A 20751-nucleotide genomic window follows, 5' to 3' on the forward strand; every position below is an offset into this window, starting at 1 on the left:
GTGAACAACCTGAATGTCTAGCTTTTATTGAAAATTCGGAACAACCCACTAATATTTCATCACTATTCAACATTATCAGACTTCTTAATGGAGTATTTTTTTTAAATTTTTTATTTTACTTTTAGTCAGATAAAAGTTCACTTTCTCTACTGGGTAAACTACAAACAGAGCAGGATTACACTCAGCAGTAAAATGCATCACCATAAACAACTGAAGCAGACACGTTGTGGATAGCAAAACATTCTTTATTAACTGGAAAAATACAAGGGGACCAGAAAAGTGCACTCCATCGATCCCGAAACACCCATGATTAAAATCCCCCAAAGCGACGTCATTTCAAGAACTGAATACATGTCTACGTGATAGTGAGGTTGCAGCTAGTTAGCAAGTGCTAGGTTACGTGGTACTGCAAAGCAGGTGGGGACGGAGGGGAGGGGAGGAGTCAGGTAGTGTTGGGGTTCCCACGGTTTCAGTCAAAAAATCAGGAGATTCAAAGCCACAAGAACAAGAAAGCGTCGTCCTCGTCGAGAGTGTCTTAGATGGCGTCTATGTCGATGTCCTCCTCTTCTTTTCCGGGCTTGTCTGCTTTCACAGTCTCCACTTTGAGCTCCCGGGCCGAAGGGGAATACACCACCTGTTGAGAAAGAAAAAGGTGTGACGTTGACAGGATGGAGAACATGCCACCCCTACATATAAACATCTACACAGGGGCTCTGCAAACTTTCCAGCGAGGGCCGCATTAAAAGTTAAAGGATGCTGAGGGGGGCCACTTTGATACATTAAATATACTAAAACCAGTAATCAATATATGTGAATTATATTTATATTATTTACATAGTGAAAGCCAATATCTAAGTTACATTTAAACCAGTGTGGGTGGCACGGGGAGCAGGTGGGTAAAGTGTCTTGCCCAAGGACACAACGGCAGTGACTAGGATGGCAGAAGCTGGGATCGAACCAGGAACCCTCAAGTTGCTGGCACGGCCACTCTACCGACCGAGCTATCTGAACACAACATTTGTATCTTATCGGTAACAAAGCATATTTTAAGGAATATTGCTCGAAATTAAGATGGTCAAGCATAAAAATGGCTAAATAAATTAGAGATGTACGATAATGCTTTTTTTGCCGATATCCGATATTGTCCAACTCTTAATTACCGATTCCGATATCAACCGATATATACAGTCGTGGAATTAACACATTATTGTGCCTAATTTTGTGGTGATGCCCCGCTGGATGCATTAAACAATGTAACAAGGTTTTCCAAAATAAATCAACTCAAGTTATGGAAAAAAAATGCCAACATGGCACTGCCATATTTATTATTGAAGTCACAAAGTGCATTATTTTTTTTTAACATGCCTCAAAACAGCAGCTTGGAATTTGGGACATGCTCTCCCTGAGAAAGCATGAGGAGGTTGAGGTGGGCGGGGTTGGGGGTGGGTGTTTGTCATTCTTGTTTGGTGTGGGTTCACAGTGTGGCGCATATTTGTAACAGTGTTAAAGTTGTTTATACGGCCACCCTCAGTGTGACCTGTATGGCTGTTGACTAAGAATGCTTTGCATTCACTTGTGTGTGAAAAGCCGTAGATATAATGTGACTGGGCCGGCACGCAAAGGCGGTGCCTTTAAGGTTCATTGGCGCTCTGTACTTCTCCCTACGTCCGTGTAAACAGCGTCGTTTTAAAAAGTCACAAATTTTACTTTTTGAAACCAATACCGATAATTTTGAAACAGATACCGATAATTTCCGATATTACATTTTAAAGCATTTATCAGCCGATAATATCGGCAGTCCGATATCAGGCATCTCTAAAATAAATTCAAAACTCCAATATGACAGTAGTATTGGCCACTAGATCAGACTTAAACAATCAGACCGCGCTGTTCAGTATCGTGGCCACTGATTGGCTTAGCCTCAGGATGCATTGCAACATTAGCATTCTAACTTTTTTTTTTTTTTTTTAGCTAATTCTGTAGCCGAATGCCTTAGTCTCATAACTTTGTACTTTATATTTGCTAACTGTTAGCATGCCAGTAGTTAGTTTAGGTGCATGCTATCCGTCAGTCTACCCCAGGGCAGCTGTGGCTATGAAAGTAGCTTACCACCACCAGGTGTGAATGATTGATGGGTTCTACATGTAAAGCGACTTTGGGTACTTAGACAAGCGCTATATAAATCCCAGTTATTATTATTATTATGCTAACTTTAGCCAATTATACAGCGAAAAACCTCAATAATAACTGTACTCGACACAGTCTCACTGTTAGCATGCTAACTCGTTTTAACATGCATACTCTTCAGTCATAATTTGGTATTTGACACATACTGTTAGCTTGCTAACTTTTTAAGCCAATTATACAGCATAACACCTCAGTGACATAACTTTGATCTTGACAGATGACAACTGTTAGCATGCTAATATTAACATGTTAACATGAGTGTGACAACTCCATCCATCCATTTTCTACCGCTTATTCCCTTCGGGGTCGCGGGGGGCGCTGGAGCCTATCTCAGCTACAATCGGGCGGAAGGCGGGGTACACCCTGGACAAGTCGCCACCTCATCGCAGGGCCAACACAGATAGACAGACAACATTCACGCTCACATTCACACACTAGGGCCAATTTAGTGTTGCCAATCAACTTATCCCCAGGTGCATGTTTTTGGAGGTGGGAGGAAGCCGGAGTACCCGGAGGGAAGAGTGTGACAACTTTTTAAGCTAATTTTACAACAGTACTCTTCAGTCATACAACCTTGTACTGTTAACATGCAACATTTTTAGCCAATTATGCAGCGAAACATAGCTCAGTCATAACTTTGTACTTGGCACATGCCAACTGTTAGCATACCAACATTAGCATGCTAACTATTTAGCTAACTTTACACGCGTACTCTTCAGTCATACGACTTGGTACTTGACACATACCAACTGTTAGCTTGCTAATTTTTTTAGCCAATTATACAGCGAAATACCTCAGTGATATAATTTTGATCTTGACAAACTATTAGCATGCTAACTTTTTTTTTTTTTTACCTAATTTTACAAGCGTTCTCTTCAGTCATACGGCTTGGTACTTGTTAGCATGCTAACTTTTTTAGTCAATTATGCAGAGAAACACCTCAGTCATAACTTTGTACTTTACACATGCTAAAGCTAATTTTACAAGCGTACTCTTTAGTCATACGACTTGGTACTTGACACATACCAACTGTTAGCTTGCTAACTTTTTTAGCCAATTATACAGCACAACATCTCAGTGATATAACTTTGATCTTGACAAACTATTAGCATGCCAACATTAGCATGCCAACTTTTTATTTTATTTTTTTAGCTAATTTTACAAGCGTTCTCTTCAGTCATACGGCTTGGTACTTAATGCATGCTAACTGTTAGCATGCTAACTTTTTTAGCCAATTATGCAGAGAACCACCTCAGTCATAACTTTGTACTTTACACATGCCAACTGTTAGCATGCTAACATTAACGTGCTAAAAAAAAAATTAAGCTAATTTTACAAGCATACTCTTCAGTCATACGGTTTGGTACTTAATGCATGCTAACTGTTAGCATGCTAACTTTTTTAGCCAATTATGCAGAGAAACAACTCAGTCATAACTTTGTACTTTACACATGCTAACTGTTAGCATGCTTAAGCTAATTTTACAAGCGTACTCTTTAGTCATACGACTTGGTACTTGACACATACCAACTGTTAGCTTGCTAACTTTTTTAGCCAATTATACAGCGAAATACCTCTGATATAACTTTGATCTTGACAAACTATTAGCATGCCAACATTAACGTGCTAACGTTTTGTTTTTTTAAGCTAATTTTACAAGCGTACTCTTTAGTCATACGATTTGGTACTTAATGCATGCTAACTGTTAACATGTTTAGCCAATTATGCAGAGAAACATCTCAGTCATAACTTTGTACTTTATACATGCCAACTGTTAGCATGCTAACATTAATGTGCTAACTTTTTTTTTTTTTTAGCTCATTTTACAAGCGTACTCTTCAGTCATACGACTTAGTACTGTTACCATGCTAACTTTTTGTAGCCAATTATGCAGCGAAACATCCCAGTCATACAACTTTGTACTTGGCACATGCCAATGTTAGTATGCTAACTTTAGCTAATTTTACATGTGTACTTTTAGTCATAGGACTTGGTACTTGACGCCTTTACAACATAGCATTTAAATTTAGCATTTCTCGTTTTTTCGTAAAACGTTTTAATCTGCGATGTTTTTATTTTGTCTTTAAAATGATTAGGCAGGGCCAACAAAAAAAAAAAAACAAGCTGCAGGTCGCACCTTGGACACCCCTGATCTATACTACCGTATTTTCCACACTATAAAGGTGCACCTAAAAACCTCAAATTTTCTCAAAAGCTGACAGTGCGCCTTATAGTCCGGTGCGCCTTATATATGGACCAATATTGAGCCACAACAAACCTAAACTTCATTTTCATAAAGTTTAGGTCTCGCAACTACGGTAAGCAGCCACCAACTTCAGTTTCCCCCGGAGAAGAAGAAGTTCTTCTATGGTAAGCAGCCGCCGACTTCATTTTTCCCCGTAGAAGAAGAAGTGCTTCTAACCCAAAAATGGCTCCTAATAAGAGACGCTTACGACGCAGAGTTTAAACTTAAGACGATCAGTCACGCAGTAGAACACAAGAATAGAGCAGCAGCGAGATAATTTAACATAAACGAATCAATGGTGTTTAATTCGGACACTGAAGAAGAATTCCGAGGGATTCGTGGATGAGGAATAACTTCATAAAGTGAGCTTTAAATGTTTATTTTGTGTGTTGTGTGACATTAACTTTTGAGCAACGTTGAGTTATTGATATTGTTATTGCTCTGCACTAACATTTGATTTACCGTAACAGTATCACTGTTTTTTACCTGTTTATTGAATCAGGGAAAAGTTCCCCTCCACTATGTGATATAAATGTTACACTACATGTTATATCTTGCTGTTAAAAGATAAACAAAACACCACGTCACTGACTTTACCTCGGGGAAAATAATAAAACCGCTGTTTATTCATTTTGGGAGTGAACAGAGTAGTCAGAACGCTGGTTTGTAATCTATTAATAAAGTTTGACTGACCTATCAGACTGTTTTAATGACATTCCCTTTAGCGCAGCTCCATCTAATGGATGCATAGGTGCGCCTTATAATCCGGTGCGCCTTATATATGAACACAGTTTTGAAATATGCCATTCATTGAAGGTGCGCCTTATAACCCGGTGCGCCTTATAGTGCGGAAAATACGGTACTAATGTATTTTCAAACTAAAATATCACCCAAAACTGACCTCGACGTTCTCATCGTCTTCCTCGTCCTCCTCCTCGCTACCCTCGGTCTCCTCCTCCGCCTCCTTCAGCCACTTGACAAAGGGCGCAGCCTTAGCGTGGATCTCTTTGGCAAGTTCCTTAGAGACATACTTCTTAGAAACCTGCGGGACAGAAAACAAATCCCGTCAACACATCGGTGACAACAAAGCCAGAGTGAAGGAAGTCATTCAAGCTTAGAGGTGACAGAGCTTTCGCCGTTGCTGCTCCCAAGCTCTGGAACGACCTACCTCTGAGTGTTAGACAAGCCTCCGCTCTTCCTGTTTTTAAATTTCTCTTAAAAACATACTTTTATTCCATGGCTTTTAACACTGAGTGATATCCATCCTGCAATGGCGCCCCATAATACACCTGCTGTGAACCTGTTTTTATTTATTCTATTTTTATTTATTTATTTTTTATCGTGTTCTGTTTGTGTTGTGTTGTGTTTGCTCGGTACTCGTTTTATCTTTTAACCTGCCCATTGTACAGCACTTTGGCTACCCCTGTGGTAAATTTTAAATGTGCTTTATAAATAAAGTTGATTTGATTCTATCACCTTCTCTGCCCAGGCGAATATGACGTCCTCCTCCAGCAGGTCGGCGTCGTAGAGATCTTTGAGGATGATGGGGACTTTCTGCAGGAGCTGGAGTTGGTGCAGCTTCACCACACACTCAAATCCTCCCAGCAGGTACTTCTGGGCCTTCTTGTTATTGTGGCAGAACTGAGGACACGGGAAGGGACACTCTGAACGTGCTCACAAGGAAGCGTGTCAGTCAGCCATGTGACTTGAGCTCAAGACGTACCCGCAGGAAGTGGCGCTTGTACTTCTTGAGCTGCTCGCGGATGTTTTCGTCAAAGAGCAGCTCGCTGAGGATCAGCGGGCCCATGGCCTTCACGTCCAGACGCTCCGCCTCGGCCAGGATGTCCTTGTCGGCCGCGTCTATGGTGGCGTTCTCCTTCCTTATCTGGAGACACAAAGATGGGACGGACTTTACTCCAACAGTGTGTTGCTTTTGCACTTTTATCACAACGTTAAAAAGCAGCTGAGAAAGAACGTGTGAGAAGAGCAAGCTGACTTTGACAAAGCTGTAGAAGAGGTTCACTCGCTCCTCCAGAGGTTTCTCCAGATCCTCGCTGAGCGTGAGGTTCTTGGCGTGGTCGCTGATCTCCTCCATTCGCCTCCTCTGGGCCTCCTCAGTGGTCTCCTCCCCCCAGTCTTCATCATCGTCGTCTCGGTCCTGACACACAAAACACACCTGAGCACACACTCTCGGGGAGAGCTGGACGGTCACATACTGGAGGGGCAGTGAACGCACCACAGCCTCAGGAGCGTCAAAGTTCTCTTGGTTTCCAGCCTCTCCACTTCCAGAGCCGTTCTCCTTGTCCTTCTTGCGGTTCTTCTTCTCCTTTTCCTTCTTTGCAGATGCAGATCCACTTTCAGTGGCCTCTGTCAAGGGACAAGGTGTGATTAATATACAGAAATACATTCCCGTGGGACGCTCACGCAGGAGTCCATCTCACCTGGTGGGTTTTTAAGGATGAACGTGCAGAGTTTGTGCCTGGTGTCGAGCATGCCGCGGTGCCCACAGGCCTTACAGGCAGTGCCAATGGTTTGTTTCTTGGGATTTACATTCTGTGGGGAGCACAGCTCTCATAAATGACTGAATCACTCACTTTGTAATCAATGCAACATTTTAAATGACATAGGTTGTATACATCAGACGTCACGTCCGGCTCATAAAACTGCTAGGCCGGAAGTGGTGGGTCAGCCAGAGTCTGTTGTCATAGCGTTCTGGGCAGGAAAGAAAATGCCCTAAGCTTGCCTTGTTTTCGGCTGTTGGAACGGTTCAAATAGCGAAAAGGATATAAGTTCCTTCAGGAGGTAATCAAGACGGGCAAAAGATGTCAAGATTTTTTTTACGAAAGGCGACGACAAAAGTAGCACGCACTACAGTCCAAAGGAGCAGAGTCGCAGAACGCGCAAGTTTGCAGTGATCACTTTGTTTAAAGTTGGTTTTCATTTACCGTATTTTTCGGACTATAAGTCGCAGTTTTTTTCATAGATTGGCCGGCGGTGCGACTTATACTCAGGAGCGACTTGTGTGTGAAATTATTAACACATTACCATAAAATATCAAATAATATTATTTAGCTCATTCACGTAAGAGACTAGACGTATAAGATTTCATGGGATTTAGCGATTAGGAGTGACAGATTGTTTGGTAAACGTATAGCATGTTCTATATGTTATAGTTATTTGAATGTCTCTTATAATATGTTACGTTAACATACCAGGCACGTTCTCAGTTGGTTATTTATGAGTCATATAACGTACACTTATTCAGCCTGTTCACTATTCTTTATTTATTTTAAATTGCCTTTCAAATGTCTATTCTTGGTGTTGGGTTTTATCAAATAAATTTCCCCAAAAAATGAGACTTATGTTTTTTTCCTTCTTTGTTATGCATTTTCGGCAGGTGCGACTTATACTCCGAAAAATACAGTATTTAAAAAAAATATTGTTTGTGTTCTTTAATCGCATTTTTGCTACGAGTGTTTCGTAAAGCACCAACTCGGTGAATCTAAAATAAAAGAAATCAAAAGTGAGCGAAACCTAAGAGTTACGTTTTTACCAAAGGCAGAAATCATAAATGAAACTTTCAGGACTGTCAACGTTAACATATGAATAATAAAAAATATCACATTATCAAATATGAATGAAGATGAATCTTTGTCAATTTGTTACATCCTGTCTGTGATTGCGAGGATTTGCTTTAAAACAGAACTTTGGATAAAATTATGGTAACTTGTTGATATTGCAACGACAAACGCTTTTATCATGGGCACACATGTTTAAAAACCTCTTAGGGCCCAAGCTGTTTGTTTACCGCATTTTTCGGAGTATAAGTCGCACTGGCCAAAAATGCATAATAAAGTCGCACTGGAGTATAACTCGCATTTTTGGGGGAATATATTTGATAAAACCCAACACCAAGAATAGACATTTGAAAGGCAATTTAAAATAAATAAAGAATAGTGAACAACAGGCTGAATAAGTGTACGTTATATGAGGCATAAATAACCAACTGAGAACGTGCCTGGTATGTTAACGTAACATATTATGGTAAGAGTCATTCAAATAACTATAACATATAGAACATGCTATACGTTTACCAAACAATCTGTCACTCCTAATCGCTAAATCCCATGAAATCTTATACGTCTAGTCTCTTACGTCCATCCATCCATCCTGAGATAGTCTCTTACGTGAATGAGCTAAATAAAATTATTTGATTATTTACGGTAATGTGTTAATCATTTCACACATAAGTCGCTCCTGAGTATAAGGCGCATAAACTATGAAAAAAAACTGACTTATAGTCCAAAAAATACGGTACATGCTTTTAATTCTCTTTGCTATTTGGGCTTCTTGGACCCTAATTAGAATAAAAACTAAAAATCCTCTTTTGATATGATGTACTTAGTCCATAAGTACACAAATGTGTACTTCATGTGTAGTGACATGCTAATTTTTATTTTTACACTTTTTTTTTCTCCAAATACCATTGTATGTTATACTCTTCTGACACCACCAGATGGCAGTATAAGTGTTCATATGTCGGCATAAGACCCCAATTCAGTAATGTACACAATTTTGGAAATAAGAGCTAAAAGGTGCTGTCCACGCATGTGGCCACTAAGGCCTTTAGAGGTCAATTAAAATACCATCTTAAAGCAAGACACGTATTCGAGAATGGTGTCAACAGTGTTGCAGGAACTTCAGGACTTTTGTAAACAGCAACTAGCGACAAATCTTGTGACTTTTACCGGGGATATTGGAGACTTTTGTGTCTTGAGAGACTGAGGAGAAAGCAAGCAGCAGTCATCGCCCTCAGCGAGCAGTTACAGCTGGTGCTGCTACGCCGATAGCTACATGAATGCTAGCTACATCGACAAGAAGCTGGCAAAGTTGCCTGATTCAATGTTGTCAACAAAAGTAGCACAGTTACCGTATTTTTCGGACTATAAGTCGCAGTTTTTTTTCATAATTTGGCCGGGGGTGCGACTTATGTGTGAAATTAACACATTACCGTAAAATATCAAATAATATTTAGCTCATTCACGTAAAAGACTAGACGTACAAGATTTCATATGATTTAGTGATTAGGAGTGACAGATTGTTTGGTAAACGTATAGCATGTTCTATATGTTATAGTTATTTGAATGACTCTTACCATAATATGTTACGTTAACATACCAGGCACGTTCTCAGTTGGTTATTTATGCGTCACATAACGTACACTTATTCAGCCTGTTCACTATTCGTTATTTATTTATTTAAAATTGCCTTTCAAATGTCTATTCTTGGTGTTGGGGTTTTTCAAATACATTTCACCAAAAAATGCGACTGTTTTTTTTGCAAGAAGATGACGATCCTATCACCACAGCTGATCTGTCGCACGTGACCTTGGAGAGGCACAATTACAGCAAGGACAAACAGACTATACTACACAGGAGCATCAACTTGCAACTACTGAACTTTGGACATCTGTAAGTAAACAACAAGCTGGGGTTGCATTGCACCAAAAAAACAAAAAAAAACAGTATTGTCATCTGAAAAAGGTAAACAAGCTTGTTTGTTTCAACAACTGTTTAAACTAAAGAGTAAATGGTGCATCATGTTAAGTTGTTTGAGTGTGTTTACAGCATTGACTATTGGTAACTGCACCTTGTTTGCAGGATTATTGCAAACGGCAAAGACTTTCACTGAGCAAATCATGACTTGCAGTTCAGTAAAACATTTCAAAAACGTTCCAGTGTGACATTCTGACAACCAAATTGCATTTGTACCCAAATATTGGGGTGTTTTCTTAGGCAAATTGTATTTATGCAAGCAAATGACCTGTAATTAAAGTGTGATTTATCAGATTTAAAAAATCATCACTTGACAGCCCCGTAGTTATATTTTGATAAAGGCGGCGAAAACATACGCACTCGTAGCAGCACAAGATGGCGGTAGACGCAAAGTTAAATCATGAAATGCCACCTTACCCGAGCAAAAACTAACCATGATTTATCCGGTAGAGTCTTGATAGCAATTTCCTTGACCCAGCCACACACAAGGAGGTTGTAGACCTCCATGCTTTTCCAAGTTTTTATCCGTTTTGTTGTGTAGAATGATGTCTGGAGCACCGGATAGTTCGACATGTCTAGGAACGCGACCAACAGATAATCCCTGGGATACTCGACAAAACTTATTTTGATAAAAGTATAGGGATAGATTCCACCAGATTTTTTGCTCGTATCCTCATTTAGTGGTTTGCACTAAGTGTTCTGCACAGTAGCCATGTTGGTTTGGTGGCCCACCACTTTGTTTACTTTTGTTCAAATGTCATGTGACTGAATACAACCTACAAAGCCAAATAACCCTCCCACTTTTCAAGTCCTTTAAGTGTCAGTCACATGGCTAATGTTGACCCACATATGCTGTACAACATTTACCAGGTCAGTTTCTGGGTTGTCACACTCGGTACACAGCACAAATTTTCTGATGAACCCGTCAAGCATGTCCTGCAGCTTGTTCGCCTCATGGGATCCGTTGACGATGTAGCGGTCGTTTTTGCTATCAAACTGGGTCTGAGCACCGAGTTCACAGCCAAAGAACTTGGTCGGGTCTGGAGAGAGAAAGAGTCAACATCACAACTGTAGAATAATTTACTAGAATAGCTACAAACTACTATTCTCCAATACATGAGTAAAAAAGTATCATTAAAATGGTAAACATGCAACATCAACAAATTAGGTTTGTAGAACTGTGGAAAAAGAATGTGACGTACATGTTGGAGGCCTGTTCAGCGCCTTTGCAACATCAACCATGTTGACAATGACCGTCTTGATTCCATTCCCTTTGCCTTCCACCTGGAGAACACAAATATACGTTGGAATTGTGGGACAAAGCTCATCACGGCATCACTGCTGTGTTACCTTGGCAATCAGACGGGGCATTTTGTAGCGATAGAACTGGTCCAACACGCTGCGGTTGACGTTGACAGACATTTTGGCTGACTGCTAGCACTATCAGTAAGATAAGAGAATCTTGGTTGGGGATTTTCCGGGATCTTCTGTCTGGAAAAGAGGGGATGACATAAACGACTGCAAGCGCGCTCGGTCTCTGACATGAAAAACGCTGTGCCGCTGTGGCCACAAGCTCCCCGCTTGAAGGCTAGAGTTCCACCACACAGGTTCCGACGGCTGCGCAACAGCTCTGAAAGACAAAAGAGGAGGGGGTTTATGGTAAACAACTCAAGAAGCCTCCGGTAAAATGTACTTTACTCAGTTGGTGACTCATCCAGTGTGACGCTCAAAACAAAATGTCAGGAAGACACTAGTTTAACCGTCCATTTGGGCTTCAGATGTGCCACAGTCAGTACGTTACCATGCACTAAATTAGTCAGATTTCTCAAATACTTTGTTTTTTTTGTATTTTCACACCTACATGTGAAGTCCCGGGTCCCATGCACTCTCTCTGATAAGACTATTGGTCATATGCCATGTGGCTCCCATACACTGAGGGGCGCTTATTTCCTTTCAGCACAATTGATGTATTCCGGTTGATCTATGACATCACACCAAAACAGGACATCTTCGCGGCGCCTCTTAAATCACTCTATTGATCTCACATAGGACTGGGCGGTATAGTTAATACCGGTATATTTTAGAAAGCGGTATATATTTGAGACAATACCACCACACCAGTATCTTTTAATGTGCCTTTGTTACTTTGATTGCTCTCCCCTGCGCCTGACGGGTGAAGCACAGAGCATCCTCTTTGGCTAAACCCCGCCCCTCGCGTGTTTATGGCGGCTTCTCTCTGACGCAGCACATCAAATGTACTTTTTTTTAATTTTTTTTTTAAATATGGCGGTGAGTAACAATGCTTTGGCGATTGGTGACACATCAACTTGCTTTGGAACCTATATCACACCTTGTAACGACTTTATCACTAATCTCATCTGTTTATGTTAACTTCTGTTAGCGACTTAGCACAGAAGCTAATGATAGCTCCTCTCTGCTGCTCGCCCGGTGTGTCAAATGTTTGGCCACACCTTGATTTAACAGTGCCTCTCTCCATAGCCCGTGTGGACTAAGCTACTGTAGTATAGCGCCTGGGGGGCTAAAAAGTAGTTTTAAACTTAGCCAACGGTTTTCACCACAGTGGGCGACTAGAATCTCCCTCTATCTCCGCCCATAAGCAAACAAAAGCTCCTAATTGTCTGCTGACTTATGCAGTAACATTGTGTCATTTTCCACATTCTATTTTGTCAAAATTATGAGGAACGAACAGTAGAAAATGTATTATTAATCTGCTTATATCTGGTTACTTTTTTGTTTTAACGTGTTTTATCAATACTGTTGAAATGTAATCACTTATTCTTCTGTGTGGATACTTCACATTAGTTTTAGGTGATACTACACATTTTGGTATGGATCCAATACCAAGTAGTTACAGGGTTATAGATTGGTCATACCTAAAGTTCTGTGTCCAGGGATGTATTTCCTGATTTTAGAATAAAGAAAAATTTGTGACATTACAAAATAATGTTGTCATTGCATTATAGAATATATGCGGCCTTTGTACTTGGTATTGTTAGTCGATATTTGTATAGATCCACTGATCTGTTTACATTCAGGAGAGCTAGCTTGCTGTTAGCGGTTAGCTACTGTATCCTCACACACTACTGATACAATAGAGAAAAAACTTGATTGCATCACAAATCTACGGAGCCCCTAAAGGGAAATGGTGGGAAAAAATAGTTTTGAGAGGTCTCGCAAAAGGTTTTTTTCTTATGTCAGTGAACCGCAAGTAAAACAGACACAGCGATGGTGAACCGTAAGTGAAAGACAAAGCGATGGAGGAGCCTACCCATCATGCGTGGGAGAAGTTCATTGATTTTTACTTTAGTATTGGACTAACATATAAAGACATCATATCGTATTATGGTTCCACAACAGAGCACAGATAATGGGTAGGCTCCCGCTCCTCCATCGCTGTCGGTTTCACTTCCGGTTCACCATTGCTGTGTCTGTTTCACTTCCGGTTCACTGACAGAAAAAAACCTTTTGCGAGCGCTAGCAAAACTTTTTTCCCCCTCCATGTCCCTTTAGGGGCTCCGTACAAATCACTAGATAAATCAGACATTTTACAAAGTGATCGCTGCAGACACGAGCATGGTCCGAATGTATTCCACAAGATGATTTAAATGATAAAACCATATCCTTCCACACGCTTGTTTTTCCCCCCGACTTTAATACCTATATGAACCACATCTTTCGGGACTCTTATGAAAGCTCTTTCTTAGCTCTCTATTTGAACGACTGGAACGCTCAAGAACATAGCGGCTATAGTAGTCTGGAATCCCCTCCCGGTAACAGCTAGAGATGCTACCTCAGTAGAAGCATTTAAGTCCCATCTTAAAACTCATTTGTATACTCTAGCCTTTAAATAGACCCCCCTTTCAGACCAGTTGATCTGCAGTTTCTTTTCTGCTCTGGGGGCACAGATTCGGTGACCACAGATGATGCGATAGCTGTCCAAAGTCAGGACCCAGGGTGGACCACTAATCTGTGCATCATTTGGGGATGTCTCTGCGCTGCTGACCTGTCTCCACTCAAGATGATCTCCTGCTGGCCCCACTATGGACTGGACTCTCACTATTATGTTAGATCCACTATGGACTGGACTCTCACACTATTATGTTAGATCCACTATGGACTGGACTCTTACAATTATGTTAGATCCACTATGGACTGGACTCTCACACTATTATGTTAGATCCACTATGGACTGGACTCTCTCACAATTATGTTAGATCCACTATGGACTGGACTCTCACTATTATATTAGATCCACTATGGACTGGACTCTCTCACTATTATATTAGATCCACTATGGACTGGACTCTCTCACTATTATATTAGATCCACTATGGACTGGACTCTCACACTATTATGTTAGATCCACTATGGACTGGACTCTCACACTATTATGTTAGATCCACTATGGACTGGACTCTCACAATTATGTTAGATCCACTATGGACTGGACTCTCACAATTATGTTAGATCCACTATGGACTGGACTCTCACAATTATGTTAGATCCACTATGGACTGGACTCTCACAATTATGTTAGATCCACTATGGACTGGACTCTCACAATTATGTGAGATCCACTATGGACTGGACTCTCACAATATTATGCTAGATCCACTCGACGTCCATTGCACCAGTCGCCCATGGGAGTCCCCCCACATCTGCGGTCCCCTCCAAGGTTTCGCATCATCATCCCATTGGGTTGAGTTTTTTCTTGCCCTGATGTGGGGGAAAAAGGTGGAGTGCCATCTCCGGGTTGGGGAGGAGATCTTGTCCCAAGTGGAGGAGTTCAAGTACCTCGGAGTCTTGTCCACGAGTGAGGGAAAAGTGGATCGTGAGATAGACAGGCGGATCAGCGTCTTCAGTAATGCGGACGCTGTATCGATCCGTTGTGGTGAAGAAGGAGCTGAGCCGGAAGGCAAAGCTCTCAATTTTCCGGTTGATCTACGTTCCCATCCTCACCTATGGTCATGAGCGTTGGGTTTAAGACCGAAAGGACAAGTTCACGGGTACAAGCGGCCGAAATGAGTTTCCTCCGCCAGGTGGCGGGTCTCTCCCTTAGAGATCGGGTGAGAAGCTCTGTCATCCGGGAGGAGCTCAAACTAAAGTCGCTGTTCCTCCACATCGAGAGGAGCCAGATGACGTGGTTCGGGCATCTGGTCAGGATGCCACCTGAACGCCTACCTAGGGAGGTGTTTGGGGCACGTCCGACCAATAGGAGGCCACGGGGAAGACCGAGGACACATTGGGAAGACTATCTCTCCCGGCTGGCCTGGGAACGCCTCGGGATCCCCCGGGAGGAGCTGGACAAAGTGGCTGGGGAGAGGGAAGTCTGGGCATCTCTGCTTAGGCTGCTGCCCCCGCGACCCGACCACAGATAAGCGGAAGACGATGGATGGATGTGGGATCTGAGCAGAGGATGTCGTTGTGGCTTGTGCAGCCCTTTGAGACACTCGTGATTTAGGGCTATATAAGTAAAGATTGATTGATATAGCTCAAACTCTACACTTGCTTATTTTAATGCTACGCTCAAGCTGCTTGACCATCCTGTCAATTCTGAAGAGAAACGGACGTGACGTCATACGCAACCCAGCTGTACATGAATATGCCCTAAGGCAGGGGTGTCAAACTCAAATACAGAGTGGGCCAAAATTTAAAACTGAACAAAGCCGCGGGCCAAGGTTGAACAAATTAACCTTTTTGATTGGGACCCAAACATGGTTTGCATTAAATATTGAACAAGCAAGGCTTATAGAACTTTATAGTGACATGCAAAATCGAGTTTCAAATAATAATGAAAAAATATCAATGGCATATCAAATACAATTTAAATAAAAATGTAATGCCTCTTCTCTATTTGCAGCCCTCTGAGGTAAATATCAACATTAACTTTTTCCACAGGCTAATAAATTTGAAAATAAAATAATGAATAAACCAACCATTCAGGACTTTAAACTGCTCAGTTTGCAACACACTGATCTAATCTGACGTGCCCAAGCCAGATATCTCCCATCTTTTCTTGGATGCTAGTTCATTAATGTCGGGGCTCAGGCTTTGAGCTGAGGCAACCCTCATTATCGAACGAAGGTGCTCATCAGTCATATCTCGTATTCCACAGTCTTGGGGGCGTGCCTTACAGGCACCGCTTTTAACGTCCTCTACGAGCTGACGTCACGTCCGCTTTTCATCCCTTATAACAACATGCCCGCCCAGTCACAAGATATGAGCGGCTACTGTACGCACACACACACGTAAATGCAAAGCATACTTAATCAACAGCGATACAGTTTACACTGAGAGTGGCCGTATAAGCAAGTTTAACATTGTTAGAAATATACGCCACACTGTGAACCCACACCAAACAAGAATGACAAACACATTTTGGGAGAACATCCGCACTGTAACACAACATAAACACAACAGAACAAATACCCAGAACTAGTGATGGGTCCGGCAACACCGATGCGTCGAGCTCATAGAGCAAAACCCTGTGTCGGTGCGCGTACCGCTTTTAGAAAGTCACGTGACCGATCATGTGCTGTTTTGGTCATGTGACCGATACGCGAACTGTGTCGCACTGACGCCTCCTCTGCGCCCTATGAGCGGGTCTTTTCTACAGCCGGAGAAATAACCAAGAAGAGAAAGCGTCTAAAATTGAATACTTTGGAAAAACTTTTTTTTAAATAAAAATGTGTAACAAAAAATAAAATAATTTCCAGGTCCACAAGCATCTTCATTCACAACACGTTCTCTTAGATTTCCTTGTTATGATACATGTTCACATTATTAATTGACTGTATCTAAAAAAGATAAAAAAATATATTTTTATTTAAATGAAGTTATGAAATAATCCTAAATGAAATACAATGACTTGGTTTATATTATTGTATATACTAGGTCATAAAATCAGTGTCAGTTGAGTTGGTCCATAGGTTGCCTGTAGGGATTTTTAATGTCCAGCAGATGTCAGTATCGACACAGTATCAATACAGTTTTGCAATGTGTCGAAACGCTTCATGACGCCTCATCAACCCATCACTACCCAGAACCCTTTGCAGCACTAACTCTTCCGGGACGCTACAACATACACCCCCCCACACATACCTTGTAGCGTTCCGGAAGAGTTAGTGCTGCAAAGGGTTCTGGGTATTTGTTCTGTTGTTTTTATGTTGTGTAACGGTGCGGATGTTCTCCCGATATGTTTGTCATTCTTGTTTGGTGTGGATTCACAGTGTGGCGTATATTTCTAACAATGTTAAAGGTTTTTATACTGGCACCCTCAGTGTACCGTATTTTCCGCACTATAAGCCGCCCTGGGTTATTAGCCGCACCTTCAATGAATGGCATATTTCAAAACTTTGTTCACTTATAAGCCGCCCCGGGTTATATGCCGCGCCTACGCTGCGCTAAAGGGAATGTCAAAAAAACAGTCAGATAGGTCAGTCAAACTTTAATAATATATTACTAACCAGCGTTCTAACAACTCTGTTCACCCCCAAAATGTAATGTGCAAATGTGCAATCACAAAAATAGTAACACTCCAATTAGTGCAGAGCAATAGCAACATCAATAAGTCAACGTTGCTCGAACGTTAATGTCACTTTCTGAAATTATTCCTCATCCATAAATCCCTCGAATTCTTCTTCAGTGTCTGAATTAAAAAGTTGGGCCAAAACGGCATCCAAAATGGCCGGCTCCGTCTCGTCGAAGTCATCAGAGTCAATGTTGCTGTTGTAGTCCAGCAGTTCCGTGAATCCTGCCTTCCGGAAAGCTCGGACCACAGTTGAGACCGATATATCCGCCCAGGCATTTACAATCCGCTGGCAGATGTTGGGGTATGTCGTCCGGCGCTGTCTCCCTGTCTTAGTGGCGCAGGTCATCTTGTTGCTTCCTCTACCTACGCACCATTGATTCATTTATGTTCAATTCTCTCGCTGCTGCTCTATTTCCGTGTTCTACTGCGTGACTTATTGCCTTGAGTTTGAATTCTGCGTTGTACGCGTGTCTCTTAATAGGAGCCATTTTGTGGTCTTTACAGATGTAAACACACAAATGAAATGAAACGTAATATCCGCGCGCTTCTTCTTCTACGGTGGCGGGTGGTTGCTTACAGTAGAAGAAGAAGCGCTTCCTCTTCTATGGGGGCGGGTGCTTACCTTGGCGGTTGCTTACCGTAGAAGAAGAAGCCCTTCCTCTTCTACGGGGAAAAAAGATGGCGGCTGTTTACCGTAGTTGCGAGACCTAAACTTTACGAAAATGAATCTTAATATTAATCCATATATATAGGCGCACCGGGTTATAAGCCGCACTGTCAGCTTTTGAGAAAATTTGTGTTTTTTAGGTGCGGCTAATAGTGCGGAAAATACGGTAACCTGTATCGCTGAAGATCAAGTATGCGTTGCATTCACTTCTGTGTGCGTGCCAAAGCCGCACATATTATGTAACTGAGTCAGCACTCGGACTGGACGAAAAGGGGACGTTACAATTCTCGGGAGGGGCACTGAAATTTTGGGAGTCTCCCAGGAGGTTTGGCAAGTATGAGAATTAGCGGGGTACCGCGGCACAGCCGCTGTATATAATCGGCGGGCCAGCTCTAGTGTTAATTTGATATCACCTCACGGGCCAAATTTGGCCCGCGGGCCTGAGGAATGTGTATAATGCTTCAATGTCACATGTCTGTCAGTGTCACTGAAGCTTATGTTCACTCACAAAAAAAAAAACAGCTGACAACAAATAACACACTCACACAGGAGCCAACAGAGGACAAGCAGACAGATTAGGCCAGAAGAAAAGAACAAATACCAGCTGCAATTTTTGAAAGGCGGCCGCGGCTTTTGTAGGCCAAAATAGGCCGCATTGGGGGTGGGGGGCATCGGCCGCTTTATCTCACGCAAGGCCGTGGTTGAGGGGTCACCTCCAAGCGGCCTAGCGACTGTTGACTTAAATATCCCCAAGCCTTTACAAACCTTATTCCATTTACAAACACTATTTGTGTATTGCAAAAGCGCAAAGTTAAATCCGGGTCACTTCCGAGGGAGGCTAGTTAGCCTAGCCTAGCCTAGCCTAGCAGCTTGTCGCAGAGTGCGTCATCGAGTCACACGAGTGTTGGGGAGGCGCCATTTTGATAGCTCACTAAACAAATATTGTACACCGTCCATATTGCTTCCATGTGGCCCCCACGTTGTGTAAATCACTTTGTAGGGATAAAAAAATGAGACCGCACAGTGTGTGACTTACCGTTTTCGCAAAACAAAGACATAAACAACGCTGATCGTCCAAGAGCCGCAATGAACGCTGGTCGATGACTGCCGCTGGTCTTGTATCGATTGCAGCAGGGCTTCTTGGTGGGTTTTTTTTCTTTTATAGAGGAGGACGATGCTCCAGCTCCCTAAAGCATCCACACGACGAATGGGTCAAGGGTTAAATGGCGTATCCGGGACGTCCTCTTGGGTGTGGAGACCTTTGAAGGAAGAGGCGGATTTTTTATTTTTTTTTAGTAATTCACACAGGCAAATGTTAGCATCCTTAAAAGTACTATTTTTTGATAGTAATGTTATTTAAAAAAAGCAAGAAAATGTGTCAAATACGGTAAGGGGCGCCTTCTAAAGCTCCGAGGGTTACCGTTAGCTTATGCAAGTCGCACATGTCGTAGCGCCATTCTGATTCAGGTCAATATATGCAAAAAACAACGCGGAGCTGAACATATTAATCGGGACATAAAACAAAAACAGAACGATCCACAATTAAAGACACCCAGTAAATGGAATTAGCGAAGATCTTCCAGGAAATAGTCTAGGCCCCGACTCCCGGGGAATAGTCGCTACCAGCCAAGCGCAGTGACGTCGTTATTAGCTTGGGCGCTGCCGAATGTGCCGATCAAAAATTAAAACAAATGCCCGACACATTATTTGTGTCTAGATGTGTTTTTTTGTTGTTTTTCAGTTAAACTACGACCGTACCCGTGGAGTTTGTTTCAATAGCAAAGTGCAGTGGCCGCGCCAGCTTACCTCTCGAATGTTCTGCGAAGCCCCACTACACACGTCGCTTTAAGGACTCAATCACTTGTAAGCTCGCGTAGGCGGCACACGGCGCTACTTCCGGTTACGGCGTTCGTTGAGTGGCGTGCGTTTGATGAACGAAATGGTTGAACGCACGCCGTGAATTGTTGTTATATAATCGATTTTGGCGCCCCGAGGTAAAACTTTGTGGAGAAATGACCTGGGGGTTGCTTGAGCGAATGTTCACTTTGCTGGCCAGCTTTTAATTTGACAAGATGAAAGGGAAGTGCTTAAACGGGAGTGTGATATTGCACTTGATGGATTCGTGAGCGTTTTTCTGATTCGCTTTAAGGCAGGGGTGTCAAAGTCAAATACAGAGTGGGCCAAAATGTTAAAACTGAACAAAGCCGCGGGCCAAGGTTGAACAAGTTAACCTTTTAATAGGGACCCAAACAAGTTTAGCATTGAATATTGAACAAGCAAGGCTTATAGACATACTTGCCAACCTTGAGACCTCCATTTTCGGGAGGTGGGGGTGGGGGGCGTGGTCGGGGGTGGGGCGGGGCGTGGTTAAGAGGGGAGGAGTATATTAACATCTAGAATTCACCAAGTCAAGTATTTCATACGTATATATATATATATATATATATATATATATATATATATATATATATATATATATATATATATATATATATATATATCTTGAAAATATGCAAACAAAACTGTGTTTAGATAATTGATACTT

At 42.0% G+C, this 20751-nt stretch overlaps 1 protein-coding gene across 2 annotated transcripts; it reads right to left on the reverse strand.

Annotated features, from left to right (window-relative positions):
• Nucleotides 1-224: 224 nt before the first annotated feature.
• eif5 (eukaryotic translation initiation factor 5) lies at nt 225-20144 on the reverse strand. Of its 2 annotated transcripts, none has more exons than XM_061987439.2 (12): nt 20013-20144; nt 19243-19465; nt 11338-11617; nt 11190-11271; nt 10855-11027; nt 6874-6985; nt 6669-6799; nt 6429-6590; nt 6156-6317; nt 5909-6073; nt 5334-5474; nt 225-634 (listed from the first exon to the last, which is right to left on the reverse strand). In XM_061987439.2, the coding sequence occupies exons 3-12, from the start codon at nt 11407-11409 to the stop codon at nt 536-538; spliced, it is 1299 nt and encodes a 432-aa protein (XP_061843423.1). In that variant the 5' UTR covers nt 11410-11617; nt 19243-19465; nt 20013-20144; the 3' UTR covers nt 225-535. The 2 variants fall into 2 exon arrangements, with proteins under 2 accessions (XP_061843423.1, XP_061843425.1); XM_061987441.2 differs by lacking the exon at nt 20013-20144 and adding an exon at nt 19965-19985.
• Between the last annotated feature and the right edge of the window lie 607 nt (nt 20145-20751).

The sequence above is a fragment of the Nerophis lumbriciformis genome, linkage group LG26 (assembly GCF_033978685.3).
Source record: "Nerophis lumbriciformis linkage group LG26, RoL_Nlum_v2.1, whole genome shotgun sequence".
Classification (NCBI taxonomy): domain Eukaryota; kingdom Metazoa; phylum Chordata; class Actinopteri; order Syngnathiformes; family Syngnathidae; genus Nerophis; species Nerophis lumbriciformis.

Coding starts and splice junctions, on each gene's coding strand:
- eif5 (XM_061987439.2), bottom strand. CDS start 11,409: ATGTCTGTCAACGTCAACCGCAGCGTGTTGGACCAGTTCTATCGCTAC. Junction 6,074..6,155: donor ACAAGCGCCACTTCCTGCGG/GTACGTCTTGAG, acceptor CCGTGTCCTCAG/TTCTGCCACAATAACAAGAA. Junction 635..5,333: donor AAGACGATGAGAACGTCGAG/GTCAGTTTTGGG, acceptor CTTTCTCAACAG/GTGGTGTATTCCCCTTCGGC.